Raw genomic sequence first — 17,590 nt, forward strand, 5'->3', positions numbered from 1 at the left:
TTCCTCCAAAACCCCGCCCCTTTCCCCCACCCACCTCTCTGTCCTTACACTCCCTCTTTATTTCACTTTGCGGGGAGCTGAAAGACGGTAGACTCCATGTGTTTTCTGGACGTAACTGAATATTTTAAATACATGGTAGACTTTAAGGGATCCTCGGGCTAGTGCAGGGGCGTTTCCGGGATTGTTTGGGATGGCAAAAAGCGGGGAAATAAATACTGTGGAGAAAACTGGGCACGATTTTCAGGCTCATGTGCAGCAGCCCCATGTGTCCTCAAACAGGTCTACTACATGAAAAGTGATACTGCACAAGAGTTTCAGGGTTATGTATATAAAAAAGTGACGAAACGCGTTTAGACTTACGTAAAAACTACAGTCCTGTTTAATAATAAAAAAACTTTAACTTTTAATTACAAGACCCAAAGTAAAAGTACCCCTTTGGATCATAATTATTCATTACTTAGTGTTTATTTGTCACTTCAGCGTAGTTGGGGGTGTTTTATTTCTTTATACACTGCTATCTAAAATCAATAAATCAATATAATACACTAAGGGGCAGTGCCACCCTGTGCCTGCCTTTGGACACTCCCTTGCCCTGCTGATCATATAAAATACTATCTAAATATAAATTTTCCAGCAGGAACGCTTTATTGTGACTTTTATTGGATTTAATACCACAGTAGAAGTCAGAGTTGGGGCTTAATCTCAACTCTGGAAGTGATTTTCTCTTACCGACAAGCTGAGCATCACCCCCACAGCTGTCCTCTCTCTGCACACTTTTCATCCATCAAACACAAATGAGGAGCTGAGATCAGCTTTAAAGCCTGCACACACACACACACACACACACACACACTTTCTCTCTGCGCTATCTTTCACCTTACAGTATTCGGTTTCTTCTGAGTTTTCTCGGTTTGATGCATTTTTTTAAATTTGTGGTTAGAAGCAAACTGCAGGGTCCTGGAATAAAAGACAGAGGAAAATCCTGGACAGCATGATATCATTTTCCCTCTCATTGACCTTCACTTTCCACAGTGGTGAGCAGGAGGTCTGGGGACGATTAGAGGGTTCAGCTGTGGCTCCATCCTGCCATTACCCATTACATCAGGATGTACACAGCATGGTATGATGAAAGCTTTTACTTATTTACTGGACCTGTTGATAGATTTCTGTGCCTCAGACATTTTGGCTTTTTATCATTCATTTAATTTGAACTGACCGAGCTAAATTAGGATGAAACTCTTAGATGCAAATATGATGCCATCTGCTGTTCAGGCTTCATAGTTACAGCATTTCAGGAGAAGTGACATTAAATTTAAAATAAATTAAGTTAAAAGCCTGGAAAATATACCTGTAAACCTGTCTTCACCTAATATTTCTTAACTTCAAGTCTCTGGAAGCGTAATACTGCCATTTAAATTAAAAACACATGAGAAATAAATTAAATTCGTGTGTTTTTTTTCCCCACCACCTGCTTTGGTATACCAGAGAGGCAACAAGACAAGCCCCCAAGTAGATTTTGCAGGTGGTGTCCACAGACCATTGCTCTCTCCTTGCCGCTCCTGCTTGATTTTTTTCCTATTTCTGCTGCTACTGGTATCACAACATGGTACCTGTAGTCCAGCTCCTTCATCCACATGTGCCATCATAAGAATAGGACGTCATGTTATAGTGTGACGATGAATTGTTTGTGGTAAAAAAAGAGCAATACAGATGTGATGTTTGCTTTGAGAGAGTTGATGGAAAAGTATAACGAAAGTCAGAAAGAGCTGCCCGAGTCTTTGTCGATCTAGGGAAGGCACGTGACAGCGTGCCAAGAGAGGAAATTAGGAGTGGCAGAGAAGTATGTGAGGGTTGTGCAGGATATGCAAAAGGACCGACAGACAGACAGGTTCATGCAGATCGGGTCAGAGTCCCTTCTTGTCTGCAGTGGAGGCCGACAGGCTGACAGATGAGGTCAGGCAGGAGACTCTGCGCATTATGATGTTTAGAGATAACATTTCGATCGGTCGTGAGAGTAGGAAGTAGGTGAAAGAGAGCCTGGAGAGGTGGAGGTATGCTCTGTAGATAAGTCAGTAGACAGGTGGAAAAGTGAAGCTATGAAGAGCAGAGATAGTGAAGGTAGGGGAGTTTAAACACCTGGAGTCAACCATCCAAAGCAAGAGAGGTGAAGAAGAAAGTGCAGGCTGGGTGGAGACAGCAAGAGTTAAGTGGAAGGCTCACTCAGTGAGGCATGTTAGCACACAGGAGGTGGAAAACTGCAGCTTAGGCTGAGGAGTGTGGAGAGTGCTCAGAGTAGCATGTCAGAGAGGCATGGCTGAGATGATTTGGACATGCATGATGAGGAGGTATAGGAGATACACAGTGAAGGAGGTCATGCAATAGGATGTAGGGATAGAGTGAGATGATCTGTGGTGGCGACATTAAAGGAAGCAGCTGCTAGTAGCTTTTATTTTTTATTCCTATTTATTCTATTTATCCCCTTTGTATATTTTATTTATATGTATGTGTGTGTGTGTGTGTGTGTGTGTGTGTGTATATATATATATAACAATTCTGTAACTGTAACTTCGGTCGTTGCTGTGCTTTTTGGAAGTCGAATTTCCCAGAGGAACCCACCCGAGGGATTAATAAAGTTCTATCTTATCTTATCTTAGAAGAGGATTAAACACAAGTGCAGCCCAGTAGCTTATGAGTCTGTTTACATTATAATAATAAAGCTTAAGTTTCCCCATTATAATTAAATGTCTTGTGTGAAGTGGCATCTCTTACACAAAGATAACAGTGACTGAGCAAAGTATGAAAACATATTTTATTAAAGATTTATGTACAGTAATGAAAACACATCTGCATGGCTTCTGAAACATCATTCAGGTCCCACTCAGCGCTCACACAGAAAACCTCAACATCTGCTACAAACAGTTTGGCCTACACACTCATCAAGCTACAAAAGTCCAAAGGTTTGGCAGGCTGTCCGAGTGAAACCATCGTAAGTTAGTCCCAGACTCCATTAAGACCAAAACACCATCACCCTCTCTGTTAATCACCCAAGGCTGCGATGGTGTAACTGGCACAGTTTTGATTGGAGGAGATCCATTACATGTCATTATCAAGGAAACACACAGAAGAATGAACATGGTGCTCCACAGGCACAGGAGTATCCCCCCCCCTAAACTTAAGGATTACTTAAAGAATTCAAGATTTCACAGCAAAGCGAGGAGGAACAAGGAAGGAGTGTGTGCTCCTGTGGGATGTGGAGGAAATACACATTCAGATGGCTTTAGAGCATTTCTACTTAAACTGGGCCACAAGTGTTTCTACGTTCCAGAGTACTGGCCGAGAAGGTAAACACAGTTGACTGAAAATTTGAACATTTCTGCAGGATGGCAGAGAAAAAATACGATTCGTACGCGACAGTATTTCCCGCACTGGGCAGAGCGCATTCTCAATCATGGCCAATGCGTTCTCTCACAGTTTTCCAGAAAATTATTCAGATTCAAAGTAAATCCTCTACATCCTTTGCCCTCGTTCTGCCTCTCCACCAAATTTCGTGACATTCAGCCGAGTAGTTTTTTCACAATCTTGCTGGTACAACAGAAAAACTCTCGCGTTTGATGGAGGAACCACGTATAGATAAGACTCTGTGAAACGTAAGAGTCATCGTTCATCAGCCTCACTGGACTTCATGTAAACCGCAGAGTTACAGCCCCTCTAAACATCACTTCCATTCAGAGAAGCATATTTAAGGCTTGGTTGGCTGTTGCTGGACGAGCTCGCTGGTCTCCAGGCGGCACCGTCGTTCGAACTGCCGACTTCAAACACTTCGTGAATGGCTTTTCGGAAACAGTGAAAATTGTACTCTATCAAACCTGCAAAGAAAATTAGTGAGCATGTTTACAATTGTGTATAGTGTTTGTGTGTTTATTATGTGAATTTCTTCAGGTTTTTACACATTTACGTAGGAAGATTTTCCTGATAAAGCCAACACTAGCAATTACAAAAAATAAAAGTACACACCTTTCCTCTCAAAGCTCTCCTCTCTGAGGATGCAGACGAGCGCGAGGAACTTCGTGACCTCTTTCAAATAAAGCACTGTGGTGTTATTGAGCTTGATGATCGCCAAAGACTCTTCATCATAGGCAGAGCCGCTGCCGTCCTCCAGCCTGGCAGGCAAAGACAAAAGCACCTCTAAACGCTGCTCTTCGCCAAAGCTCAAAACAAATCTGATAGCTTTTCTCACCCGTAAATGCTGGAGATGTCGAGGACCACGTCGATCATGTCGCAGCAGAGTTCGTAGGACTGCATGTCCACGGGGGCGCTGTCTGTGGCTATGTAAATCTTGCTACTGACATCGAATAGGAAGGCCTTTTCAATCCCGGAGTGCTGCAAAGCAGGAGGGATGTTTATTATACGAAAAAGAAAATACAATGAGGCTTCTTATTGTGGTTCAAATAACATAAATGAAACATACAGATATGAAAATGTTCAAAAGGTTCTCCAGTGTTGGCAACTGAGGAATAAGCTTCTGGACGACTTTACTGAAGGCCTCGAATATGGAGTGGTCGTAGATGCTGGTCAGGTAGAAGCTGAGGACACAAAATAAAGACGACGAGACAGTTACCAAAACTGAGATAGAAGCTTTAATTTTAGCTTCTGAGCACGTCTGCTTTCCAAGGGTGTCTTAAAACCTTTGAGGCCTAATTATCACCACAGATGACTGTAACTCTAACTCTAAGCATCAGAATATATAACATCTGTTCTTTTTAAAATGTTCTCCCAGGACTGGGCAATCAGGTTACAAAAGAACTATTTAGAAAGAAAGGACTAGGGTCAGGTTTGAGATGAGGGTCAGGTTTGGTAGACCTCACAGTTAAAAGATTGGCTGTGCTGTACTTTCAACAACAGAGAATCCCAAAATTGAAAACTGAATACCTACCCCTAAAATAGTTGAATATTTGCACGATGGCTCTGACTAATAACTTGAGAAATCTCAAATACTGTATCTGTATTTGTACTTGTCCAATCTTAAATGTTCACTCTATTGAAAATACAACAGAAAGTGATTCATTTAGTTGAAAATTTTATTTAAACAACAACAACAAACAGAAAACAGAAACATGATCACCAGCTTTTGGCCATAAACAGCTAATGCTACCCAGTCATATGTAAAGTGTTACAGCCAATGTGTGACCGACCTGTCACTGGGACACAAACTTTAATAAAATACAAAAGCAGTAAATTTAGGTCAGAGTAGTGAATAATATTACAAACTAACCACCTCCTGTTACCACTTTTAATTCATTTTTTTATATAAATAAACACATTTATATAAACATGTAACTGTTCATACATGTGAGCACTTTAAAACTGAATTTCTGTTATTACTTCAGCCCACCTGCAGTACCTTTTACAATCCACCAGGGGGACCCACACTTTAGGAATGACTGTGTTAGGGGACTAACTGGACAGTCTATCACTGAATGGGATCAGTCTTAGCTGTTTAGTATGAATGCTAAACTACACCTTAACCATGACAAGAAGCTCTGTAGTATTTCACCTGTGTAGACACGTCAGACTCTCACCTGAGGTGAACCTTCTCCAGGCTGGCATCTGTCAGGTCATCGTTGGCCCTCTGGTGAATATCTCTCTGCGTTTCGATTTTGTGGTCGTCTGACAGACCGTCTACTTTGTGGATGAACACCTCAAAGTTGATGTCTGGATTCACTTTGTAGGCTCTGGATACAGTTAGATGTAACCGGCTGAGAGCCTCCATGTAGTCATCCTGGTAACAGAAGACAGGATGTGCTGATTTAGTTAACACATGATTTAATTCACCACCCAAAGCACCAAGTCACACTTAAGTCACCGTACCTGAGCGTCGATGACAAAGATCAAAGCACCAGCTCCCTTGAAGATCATCTCACTGTCAAATGTGGGGTCGAAGAAATCCACCTGGCCGGGGAAGTCCCAGATCTGGAAGTTGACAAAGGAACTGCCGGAGATGTCATCTTTGTAGATTTTGTTGGTGCTTTCGAGGAATAAAGTCTCGTTGGGTGACATCTTGTGGAAAACAACCTGAGTAGTGATGCACAAAGATTACAGTTACTCTCAGAAATTTAAACATCACCAATTTGCTACATTCAGATGAACAGATTCAACTTTTTGGGAAACGACAAGTAATGCACTCAACCACCATGAACTGTACGCACACTCACCACACAGCTGAAGAAAAAGCATGCTGAAGCGCGTTTGAAGTTTGCTGAACAACGTTTAGACAAGCCTATGAAATACTGGGAGAATATAGTCCGCTCAGATGAGAGGCAAACTGAACTCTCTGGATGCCATAATACACACCATGTTTGTCAAACGCCACTGCATATCACCCCAAATACACCATATCAACAGTAAAGTTTGGTGGTGGAAACACCATGGTGTTCTGGCATGCTTCATATAATCAAAGTTGGAAAAATGTACTGAGACATTCTTGATAAAAAAGAAACAAGGGTGGACGTTTCAGCAAGGCGATGATCCCAAACACACAGCAAGGAAACTCTCAGGTGGTTTCAGAGAAAGAAAATAAAGCTGCTAGAATGGCCCAGCCTAACACCTGACCTGAATCCAAGTGAAAATCTATGGAAAGAACTAAAGGTCAGAGGTCATAGAAGGGGCCCACGGGATTTGAAGACTGTTTGCTCAGGCGTGATTCTGGCTCATTCATGTGACTGGTTTCTCCACACAGGAGGCGCCTAAACTGTCACAGATAAAGGCTTTTGTACGAAACACTAAATCATTTTCAGTAAGCGTGTTCAATAATCTTTTCTGGGGTCATTTCTCATTATTACACATAATTGATGAACATCTATGGTTTCATGTCTTTACATGTCTGAATTGGATGGGTTGTTACTGACATAATGGCATTTAGAAATATCTATATATTTAGAAAATTGATGATGTGTTCAATACTTGTTTTATTCGCTGTAAATATATATATATATATGTCATATTGAAACAAACTCCCACATTTCGACTGGCTTTAGTTCTCAGAAGTCACAAACTTTTCTAACATGTCGTCCGCTAAATCCTGGGTGAAAAACTCCAAGTCACCACAAAGTCACATGCTATGCTGATTTTTGAGGCCTGTGATGAAATCTTTCACAAATAAACGGAAATGCAGCAACAACAAAGACTGAAACTTTTAATGACTGTGAAACTGGAGGAAGATGGAGTTCAGAGAAAGGTTAAAGTGGGAAGAATGACGTGGAACAGCATTCCAACATCCTGAATTATCAGTTATCAACATCCTTATTATGAGTGGTCAGCACTGACCCCTCACAGCAATAAAGTTGTTGGTTGGAACCCCAGCTCGGGCCTTTCTGTGTCGAGTTTGCCTGTTTGGACTTATAACAGATATATGTATCTATGGTTAAAATGTGACTTGTAGTCTAAAGCACTTTGAGTGGTCACTAATACTGGAAAAGCGCTATAATAATACAAATCCATTACATAATGGATTCTGTTAGACTGATCCAGAGCAGGCTGTGTTGTTCTTGATCAAAGGCAACAAGGCTCAGCTGATTATGCTCTTTAGTTTCATGAGTTAAAGGCTCCCTTTTTTGTTGCAGCTTTACACTGCCTAGAGATCAGAAAGAAGCTGAAATACTTAAAACATTAAACTTCTGCATATGTCTTGTTGAATTGAGTTGACTAAATCCATAACAAATGAAGCTGACAATCAAAATTTTCATGTGACTTATTAAGAGTCATTTCTCACCACTACCCTGGATCTAAAGGTTTATCCACCTCTCAAAGCTAACTTTGGGGTCGCCACCGTGGATCATCGGCCTCCATCTCAGCCTATCCCTAACCTTCTCGTCTGTCACACCAACGCGTCCTCCTCCACTACATCCATGAAGCTTTCCTCCTGCCTGGCAGCTCCACCTTCAACACCCTTTTCCAGCCCTCCTCTGCACATGCCTGCCACTCTAAATCATACAGCATTGCAGGTCTCATTCTCCATCTTTTAAATCACAGGTGTCGAACTCCGGGCCTCGAGGGCCGGTATCCTGCAGGTTTTAGATGTGTCCTTGATCCAGCACAGCTGATTTAAATGGCTAAATTACCTCCTCAACATGTCTTGAAGCTCTCCAGAAGCCTGGTAATGAACTAATCATTTCATTCAGGTGTGTTGACCCACGGTGATATCTCCTTTAGGTGTACATGTAACCAAACTGTTTCCTTTGTTCGCTTTTTGTTTACTATGAACTCAGAATTTTCTTGTCCTGTGGTGATCTGGATGGTGTTCGGGGACAGATAAATGACCATACCTTCTGTATAGAGGACTTGCCGCTGCGCCGCAGCCCCATCAGCAGGATCCTGGGTTTATCAGCTGATGTCGGGCTCTCCTCAAGGTCTGACACTTCCACTCCATAACCAAAACTTTTGGGGAACGACCCCACGACGCCGTAGCTCCCCGGTAATGTCGTATCCTCGTACTGAATATTCATCCTGTCCTTTATTATCTCACTTGCTCGTTCTTCTTCAATTCCGCCTCAAGCCTCCAGAAAACTCGCTGAATAATCCGAGCAGGAATGCTGTTGTCCAGGAATTTCACAACGAGCTAGCATGGCAAGCTAAGCGTTAGCAGGTAGCTGGAGTGCGGTATTTAGGTCTCAAAATAAGAGGCCAGATGTTAGAGTATCCATGTGAAGCTTGCTACACAAGTGGACATAATCTTCAGCAATCCTAATACAGGCGTAAAGTTGGTTAAATCAAACTAAATGGATAAGAAATGACAAAAAAAAGGCTAACTTTAACGTAACTTGGAGATTCCGCCCCCTTTAGCTTTTAACCCCTCCCCTTTCACGTGATTGGTTACACGCTCCAAACATTATCATGTGACAAGCAGTCCAACAGACAAACAGTAAGGATACGGAAGCGGTGAGTAGTGTTTTGGGGGAATTTTGGACATCTTTTATTTAATTTAATCTAACTATATTTACATACATATTTTAAAGAATACGTTGCGTGGATTTAAACCTTTGGTACAGCACCAATGCGCTACTGCATATTCCAAAATGTACGTAATAAGTATGCGTTTGATGTAAATCATGTGCTCTTTCGTTTGTAGTTAGCTTGTTCGAAGTGACATGAGGATAATTCATAGACGCACTTATAGTGAGCTGAGTTTCTAATACAGATATAAATATACCCGGGATGACCAGCTCTAATAAACTGGAAGCTCTGGGGATACTAGGAAGCACAGGGATGATTTCCTGTCAAACATTTTATTGTACTTTCCCATTTATTTGATATTCATTCACATGCAAGGACCACTGACTGTATACAAACATACAGCAGATATCTTTTGACAAACATGGACCAGTGCAATTAGCAACCATGACATACAGGGGTTTAGAAAAAAGGTTAAATGACAAAGGGGATTTGTAATAAATAAAAGCATACAGCATTTAACTGAATAACAGCAAATATTGCTTATATAGAGATAGCATTAATAAATTCATATTGCCGAGAGATTCCAGGGGTCTGTTATTTCTTGGATGTTGATAAAATAGGAAAAACTAGTTCATTTTGTTTCCATGTGTCAGGACTCAGAATGGCAGCTGTCCTTTTGTGTTTTCTCCTGGCTGCGCCAGTGCTGCTTGTTACCTCCAGCCCAATTCATGACTCCGACAATGGGACTGTACCACTAGTCCTCTGGCATGGGATGGGTAAGTGACTCTGTTCTCTGTTACTGTAGGGATATATTGGAAAAAATCTTAAAAATGGCACCTTTATAGTCTTCACAGAAAAAAAAATTAAGCATAAGCCACCTTTCTGAAACCACACTACAAACCAGTATTCATAATAACCATAAAAACACAGTACACCAGCTTATGAGCTGATGCAGAGTGTTTTAAGTTCCAGAGACATATATAAGGGGTTGCTGACTGTTAAAGGTCTGATATGTAGAGGCCCATGCAATTGTGTCATTTGTTTTCTAATTCAGTTTTTCAATTCAAGTACTGCAAGTTGTTTAATCAAAACTATGAACGAAAATTTATTTTATTGTGGACAAAATCACAACCAGATTGATTTATGAAACCATGAAACATCCGGTGTTCCTCTTTTATTTTGGCTTAAGAAGCTTTAAGATTGAAAAAACTCACCCAACTGTACATAGTTTCTCTATTATGTTTAAACTGAGATGCACATTTAATCTTCAGCTCATTTTTCCACAATATGTAAATAGAACTGAATAATTTGCATGTTTTTATGTAAACCTGCCATGAAAAGGATCTTTAAAATCTCATGTGTGGTAATTAATCCTGTTTTTTGGTTTGTTTGTTTGTTTGTTTTAAAAGATGCATCCACAGATGTGTAGTTATTGGGATTGTGTTGTGTTTTACACAAAATAATCTAGAATAGTACAAAAAAAGTTAACTGTGATGCCTTTGCCCCCACTGTTCAGTACATATTTGAATAACTTACCTTGGTAACATGTGATTCATCGATTCACGTCACTTCCTGCTGACGAAAGTGAAAGCCACATGTTTACAGCAACACTGCAGTGAGATAAAAACCTGAGCTGTAATGTGAGAGATGAGGATTGTGCTTAAAACTGATAGGCTGCTCATTAAATCCTATACTAGATGGAGAAATCCCACCTGAGGAAGTGAAAAGAAAAACACTTTCTCTTCTTCCTCTGGCAAAAAAAGACACTACTTCTAACTCAGAGTGCAGAAGATTTTAGAGCTTAAACCAAAGAAGACTGTGCTCTGCACTGAGCCTCTACCTGATTTATATGTATTTAAAATAAGCCATAAAAATACTGTGGATATGCCTGATTCCCTTCAATAAAGTTGGACGATAAGGCTTGTGTTTATTTGTATTTTCTTCATCAGGTGACTCGTGTTGCAACCCTTTGAGCATGGGCTATATAAAGAAAATGATTGAGCAGGAGATCCCAGGAGTTTACGTGTTCTCAGTGATGATTGGGAAAAACATAGTGGAGGTAACCTCACGCTGTAAAGACATTTATGAAAGTGAAAATATTTTCTGTGAATAAAATGGTCTTTGCATTAGTCACATGGTAATGTTAGAACAGTTCAAGGAATTTTCAGGTATGAATTTGTATTTTTGGGCTCTACGTTTGCGCTGTTCAAAATAATCCTTATTTTTACCTCGATGCATCTCTTTGAAATAAGATAGTTTAGCTCCTCCCTATATAAGGACAACTTTCTTCTGATTGGCTGCCCCTCATAAACAGAAGGTTTCTGGACAGAGATGACCGTATTACAGAGTCACGAAGAGAAACAATGAAATATCTGATTTCATTGTTGGAAGCTTTAATTTAATATGAGCATGCAACCCAAAAACACCCCATGAAGTTTTCTCCTGTGAATCATCAGGAAACAGACGAAATACCGATCGTTGCTTTTTTAATTCTACATCATAAACATTAAATTTTGCAGCTTTGTGCCTGAAAAAATGATATTTCTCATTATATTAATGCTCAGAGCTCATTAAAGAATATTTCTTTTTGATTTAAAAAAAACAACAAACAATAACTTAGCTTTAGATTGTGGCAGTGGTAGAGAGATTTTAACAGAGCTTGAATGTGTTTTCTGTTTTTCTGCTCTGTACTTAAGAAGTTATGAAGACTCACACTTTTTTGAAAAGTGCAATTTTTAAAAAGCAAAATTTTCCCCTCATCTCTGTAATTAGTGGAATATTAATAGTATGAAAGTAAAAATTTAAATGGCATTAAAGGTAGAGTGTGTGAAATCTCACCACTAGATTTAATAGATTGCAGACTGTAGAATTCAGCTTTCTTAACCTTTCTTAACCTTCCCTATTAAAGTGCATGATTCACAGTGACTGCAGGCTGTTAGTCTTTACTTTACCTTAGAAATATACTGGATGTCCATATGTATTTACGATTTACTATTGGATGATTCTGTAAAAATTAGTAAAAGGAGTCCGAAACGAGTCAGTGAAGCCCACTTCTGTCCACTGACAGCGATACCGAGATGAGTTGTTGAGGATATGCTGAACTTTTCTGTCAGTAAGTGCTGCTGTTTTTGCTGCTATTAGCTGCTGTTAGCCTTTGTTAAGTGCTGTTACCTGGCATTTGCTGCCATTAGCTGGCATTAGTTAAACTCTTTGAAATGTATCTAATGTTTTTATTGTGTCAGACACTCGTATGATGTGACAATGTCAAGTTTTTTTTATCAGAGGGAAAATGCGATAACTTTAAAAAAACAATTAAATTTTTTAAGGACACTCTAGCTTAACGTTAGCTGGCGTAACGTTAGCTTAAAACCAGCTCTTGTTGTTTAGCTGGCTCATCTGTCCAGCAATGGGAGGGTTACATGTTTAATCTGGTGACGATAAGTAATTGTGAAATATTGGCGGATGTTCATCTCGCCCTCTGTATTATATGTCAGTCTCTACAAGGTGAGGCAACACGGCAGCTTCCACAAACAAGCGCCCACTCCTGTGTATTTTTGATATTCATTCTAAATGAATGATAATGGATTATTATTATTATTATTTTATTTTTATTTTTTTTAATTAAAAAACTTCAAAAGATTACATACTTCCTGTACCTTTTTAAGACGCTGAAGCTGTTGTACAGACTGGACGCATAGATAAAACTTCCTGTAATGCTATTTCGCAGCTAAAAAAAATCGCTGTCATCCTATTAAGACGTAGCATTGCTTCACTACCTTCAGAAGATGACTCACGGCCACTCGTCTTCTCACAGAAACACACAGTAAAAGTGAATATGACATGTTTAATAAAGAACGCCTTTTTTTTTCTTTCTTTAACAGTCCCACAGCAGCTTTCCACATGTGTGATGGCTCCTATTCTGTGGTATTTGCAGTAGTAGTGACATAAGTTACATCAGAAAAATGGCTCCTTTGCAGCTTCACTGTGTGACTCCTCTGTGTTAATATTTATACCAAACCTGCACGGGTACGGCTTTGATCCGTGGTGACGCCGTAACGTTATCTCTCTGCTCATTTTCTTCTTTTAATCTGTCACTTGTGATTTGAACTTTTCATGTTTTTCCTCCTGCAGGACACAGAAAATGGGTTTTTCTCAGATGTGAATGAGCAGGTGTCCATGGTGTGCAATCAGCTGGCTCTGGACCCCAAGTTGAAGGGAGGATACAATGCGATGGGCTTCTCCCAGGGGGCGCAATTTCTGTATGTAACTCCTGTTCTGGACTCTGGTTTTCTTACTTGTTATGCAAGAGAAATTGGAAGCTTTGTGTGTTTGAAAAAAAAACAACTCTCAGGCCTCGGCATGTTTCCCGCTCGTAGTTTTTGTCTCCTGACTGAAATGAGGAAGCTCGCTCTGACTCTTTGACCCGGTTCCTCTGTTCGCAGGAGGGCTGTGGCTCAGCGCTGTGCCTCTCCACCAATGAAAAACCTGATCTCTGTTGGCGGTCAGCACCAAGGTGATACTATAATGATAACTTTAGCTCACTTCCCTGTGAGCAGAGCTGACCAGATATATTCTGATGTAAAAGTAGTGTTTAGGGTTTTTGTTTTTTTGTTTTTTTTTTGTTTTTGTTTTTTTACCCTTCAGCCAAAAAAGGCTGAGGTTTTGCCATCACCCTGCCAAGCGGGCTGGCGCCGTGAACATGATAACTAGAGAACAGGTTGACGTAGGATTTTTCAAATTGATACCACAGGTGTATCAGCTTTAAATCTCAGTGACCCTAATATAAATGTCAAGGTCGGACATCAACTAACGAAGGAACTTACCTACTATGTTCAAACTTATTCGATAAGTGCATCTACCAGGAGGCTGAAGGGCCTCGCTTTCAGAGCTGAACTCAGTAGTTGCAAAGAAAGTTAAACTGAAAACAAAACTAAAAGCTCTTTTATGATGTAGTTAACTTGTAAAATAAAACTCAGACTATTGTCATTAAATCAGCTGCACATAAAAGTTTAACCTGACTCTGTAGGTCCTTCTCTTTGACGTCAGACTTGTTATTCTGTTCTGCTCTATTTACACATCACAGGTGATCTTTGAAAACAGAACTCCTCTCCTCAAATTAAACACATTCAAGCCTCTATGTAAAGATGTAAACAGCTCAGTCTCCCACTGGAGACTTATTAAGAGCCTCAAGTGCTCTGTGAGCCAGACCAGGGAGCTATGGGAGTGAATGGTCCAGGTTATTTCCTGACAGTTTTCTATGCTGCCTACTAATTCCTGACAGCTTCCAAACAAGCTGGCACCTAACCCCGTGTGTTTTTCGAATCCTCAGGTGTGTACGGGCTGCCCAGGTGTCCTGGGGAGAGCTCTAAAATCTGTGACATGATTCGTGAAGCTCTGAATAAGGAAGCTTACTTGGGCTGGTTTCAAAAGCAGTAAGTTTTCCGTCTTGCATCAGCCTGTTGTTCCTGTTAAGTCATGTCAAGCATCTTGTGACGAATCGTTTCTGTGTTTGTGGTTATCAGCCTGGTGCAGGCCCAGTACTGGCATGACCCTTTGAACGATGATCTCTACAAGAAGTACAGCCGCTTCCTGGCCGACATCAATCAAGAGCGGGTCGGTAGAGCCAGAACAGCCCTGTAGTCAGTACAACGAGGTCGCAGAAGTGTAAACAGTGACTGCGTTAGGAAAACAAAAGGGAGATTGTGGGGTTTTTTTCAGCATTTCGGTGTTTATTGGCAGCTGGAGGACTGAATCTACTCTGTCTCTGCCATCTGCTGACGGAGACAAAGAGATGCAGCTATGAATAACTATAGAAGTGGACTTTGGTGCCTAAGGAGTTTAGTTAATCGTTAATAAATGATTTATTGTCGTCTCAAAGATGAGTTATAACCATGCAATGTTCTCGGTGTACAACACACCTTTATACACGTTTAGATTTCTTTATTCTCCATTAAAACTATAAACAAGTGAAAAAACAGAAGGCAACACAGAAGGAAGACGGCTGCTGCTACTGTATAAGATACTTAAGTCCAGTGAAAGGTATTAATTAAAAGACAATGAGATTACACCCTATTAGTGCTTAACAGTCTGCTCCAGGGTCAACATTTCCAGAAAGAAGAAAGTCTGTGTCGTGCCATCAAACTGAAGTTTGCCCACTGACGTAAACTGCTGTTTAGATCGAGAGCTTAACCTTTCATTAATAGACAGGATCGGATTAGACTGTGTGGCTACAAACTGACCTGCAGGGTTATCTCTGCCGATCCATAAATCAATCAACTTCTGAATAATCGCTTAATAAAAACCAGTCAAAGAGCTATTTCACAATTTGGTTCTCTTCATACTGAGCTACGACGCAGAAGAGAATGATTTGTTCACATTAATTATGTCCTTTAAACTCTTTAAGGGTTCTTTATTAGAGCAGGGTGCTAATTCATTTTAAAAAAGAAGCCTGGGATTGTTTGAGGTAGAGAAAGCCACACAAGACACATGGAGACATTTAATTGTATTTATATAATTCCTGAATCTGATTTTTTTTTTTTTTTTTTTTTTTTTAAACTCTTCGTGCACATCTGCAAAGTTCTTTTTCTGTTTGTTGAAAAATGTTTTTGTTTTCTACTAAAGGCGGTGAACGAGACTTACAAGAAGAATCTTCAGCAGCTAGAGAAGTTCGTCATGGTCAAGTTCCTGCAGGACTCTGTGGTGGATCCTGTCGATACTGAGGTACCAAACATAATGCACGTAGTTATTTTAAAAATGAACAGAACTAAAAACACAATGTGAAGAAAAAACTTCAGCGACTTCTTATTGAAAGTGTCTGTGTAATGTGTTGAAGAGATGTAAGTTTAAGTTGAATGAACTGGAGCCAGCCTGTACATTCATGTAATACCAGTTTACACCACAAGATGGTGCAGTGAGTCAGTGCAACCTTTATTTTACCATTAAGTACAATACCAGTGGTCTGGTGAAACACCTTGTAAGGAAAGAGCAGTAGCACTTAACTGAAATCATCCCAGCATACACACTGGTAAAATTCTGTCCCCTGATGGCCAAAGTTTTAGCAAAATTCTGCACAAGTCAGTTTCAAAAAATACTTTTATTAAAAAAAGGTGCTGATTAAAGACCAGTCACAGTCTTGTCCCGATTCTTCTCGCAGTGGTTCGGCTTCCTGAAAACTGGCCAAGCCAAAGAGACCGAGACTCTACAGGAGAGCGTTCTCTACAAGGAGGTAATCACTGCAGGTTCTCTGATGAGGGAAGAGAGCTGACGGTGTGAGCAGTACACACTTTATTATCCAGTGTTTCCTGTGAATGTGAAGGCTAAGCAGTCACAAGAAGGTGGTAATCAGATTTATTTGTCAGAACGTGGTCTCAGTCTGTATTTGAGTATATTTGTTTGCTGGTGTGCAGCATCTGCCAATTAGACACACGGAAGATATGTGTGCATTTACAACAATATAGACTTTTTTTCTTTTTCTTTTTTTTTTTTTTTTTAAAGGAGCAACTTTATTCTTTTTTTTTTTTTTTTTTTTTTTTTTTTTTTTTCCCTCGTTGGTTGCAATTTTACACTTTTATTGTTCTGTAGGCATTAATGTGAGAATCCAGAACAGGACATATTTATACTGCAAGTCTGCGCACAGACTAACCCTGTTTTTATTCATTATTTGGTATCAGACTGTTTGTCAAGTCAATTTATTTATGACTCGTAGAAACTCAACAGATAGTGACTAAAATGCTGCAAAATTACAATTAACTCAAGAACAACAACTAAAGCTAAATGTTTTTTATGAACGTACGTATAGCTAGATTATAAACCTTGGGTTGACTTATCGAGTTGAGGCGAGCACTGAGCCTAACTGGGTTTGGTGAACTTGGTTTGTAGTACACGGAAGGCCTGGAGCAGGTTAGCTGCAGCACAAGTTACCATGGCAATGGAAAAGAACCACCTTTGTAACACTTAGGATTACCTTGATAAGTATAGATCTCTGCTTTTATTTCGCCTTTCCAAAAATTCAGAAGCTATTCTTTTTTTTCTTTTTTTTTTTTTTGCCTTAACCACCTTACGATGGTTCTGCACGTAGTAGGACATATCTTAGTTCGGTTTTCCATCAGCAAATGTTTATTAATCAAACTTTGTTGCACATGCCGGTTGTAAAACAGACCCCGTGTGTGTGTGTAGGATCGTCTGGGTCTGGCGGCGATGGACAAAGCAGGGAAGCTGGTTTTTCTGGCCACCGAAGGCGACCACCTCCAGTTCAAAGAAGAGTGGTTCAAAGCCAACCTGCTGCCTTATTTACACTAAAGCAGCTCCATACTGATAGTCTCAGATTGCTGTAGCTGCAGTTGAAATCAAGAGCAATATAACGCCAGTTTAACAGGACGCTCAAGCTTAGCAGAAAGCATCATTTACTCTTTTTGCACTGATCATTTCCAGCGTGTTGGCTTTTAATCTGTGTCTTGTGATGCCATCATAATTTTAGCAGTCACAGGTGCAGTTTACTGATGAGGTCAAACACTATTCATCATTGTTGGCAGGTTTTAAAGGGGGGGGGGGGGGGTTTAAGCCACTTTCGTTTTGCCTCATTTGGATCTTTTAACTGTGAAATAATGCTTCTGTACAAATAAAACATCAAAATAAAGACACC

At 40.2% G+C, this 17,590-nt stretch overlaps 2 protein-coding genes across 5 annotated transcripts; one reads left to right on the forward strand and one right to left on the reverse strand.

Annotated features, from left to right (window-relative positions):
* Positions 1–2,790: 2,790 nt before the first annotated feature.
* rragcb (Ras-related GTP binding Cb) lies at positions 2,791–8,846 on the reverse strand. The gene is made up of 7 exons (XM_085262726.1): positions 8,322–8,846; positions 5,869–6,072; positions 5,580–5,779; positions 4,469–4,583; positions 4,238–4,380; positions 4,015–4,160; positions 2,791–3,866 (listed from the first exon to the last, which is right to left on the reverse strand). The coding sequence occupies exons 1-7, from the start codon at positions 8,499–8,501 to the stop codon at positions 3,709–3,711; spliced, it is 1,146 nt and encodes a 381-aa protein (XP_085118852.1). The 5' UTR covers positions 8,502–8,846; the 3' UTR covers positions 2,791–3,708.
* On the forward strand, positions 8,027–17,494 carry ppt1 (palmitoyl-protein thioesterase 1 (ceroid-lipofuscinosis, neuronal 1, infantile)). Of its 4 annotated transcripts, XM_085262728.1 has the most exons (11): positions 8,027–8,152; positions 8,265–8,405; positions 9,603–9,725; positions 10,899–11,008; positions 13,081–13,208; positions 13,392–13,462; positions 14,279–14,381; positions 14,472–14,562; positions 15,571–15,669; positions 16,103–16,174; positions 17,125–17,494. In XM_085262728.1, exons 2-11 carry the CDS (start codon positions 8,387–8,389, stop codon positions 17,245–17,247), a joined length of 939 nt encoding a protein of 312 aa, XP_085118854.1. In that variant the 5' UTR covers positions 8,027–8,152; positions 8,265–8,386; the 3' UTR covers positions 17,248–17,494. The 4 variants fall into 4 exon arrangements, with proteins under 4 accessions (XP_085118854.1, XP_085118853.1, XP_085118856.1 ...); XM_085262727.1 differs by lacking the exon at positions 8,027–8,152 and having other exon boundaries at positions 8,199–8,405; XM_085262730.1 differs by lacking the exons at positions 8,027–8,152; positions 8,265–8,405 and adding an exon at positions 8,447–8,470.
* Positions 17,495–17,590: the final 96 nt, after the last annotated feature.

The sequence above is a fragment of the Mchenga conophoros genome, linkage group LG22 (assembly GCF_057382185.1).
Source record: "Mchenga conophoros isolate Kocher_MC1m ecotype Shallow Benthic linkage group LG22, M_conophoros_male_GT1.1, whole genome shotgun sequence".
Classification (NCBI taxonomy): Eukaryota; Metazoa; Chordata; class Actinopteri; order Cichliformes; family Cichlidae; genus Mchenga; species Mchenga conophoros.

Bases quoted from the DNA above. Each gene is read 5' to 3' on its own strand.
- ppt1 (XM_085262728.1), top strand. The intron at 14,382-14,471 runs GTAAGTTTTCCG...TGTGGTTATCAG, and splicing joins TTGGGCTGGTTTCAAAAGCA to CCTGGTGCAGGCCCAGTACT. The intron at 16,175-17,124 runs GTAATCACTGCA...GTGTGTGTGTAG, and splicing joins AGAGCGTTCTCTACAAGGAG to GATCGTCTGGGTCTGGCGGC.
- rragcb (XM_085262726.1), bottom strand. From the start codon at position 8,501: ATGAATATTCAGTACGAGGATACGACATTACCGGGGAGCTACGGCGTC. The intron at 6,073-8,321 runs GTATGGTCATTT...ATCACTACTCAG, and splicing joins GCAAGTCCTCTATACAGAAG to GTTGTTTTCCACAAGATGTC. The intron at 5,780-5,868 runs GTACGGTGACTT...TTCTGTTACCAG, and splicing joins TCTTTGTCATCGACGCTCAG to GATGACTACATGGAGGCTCT.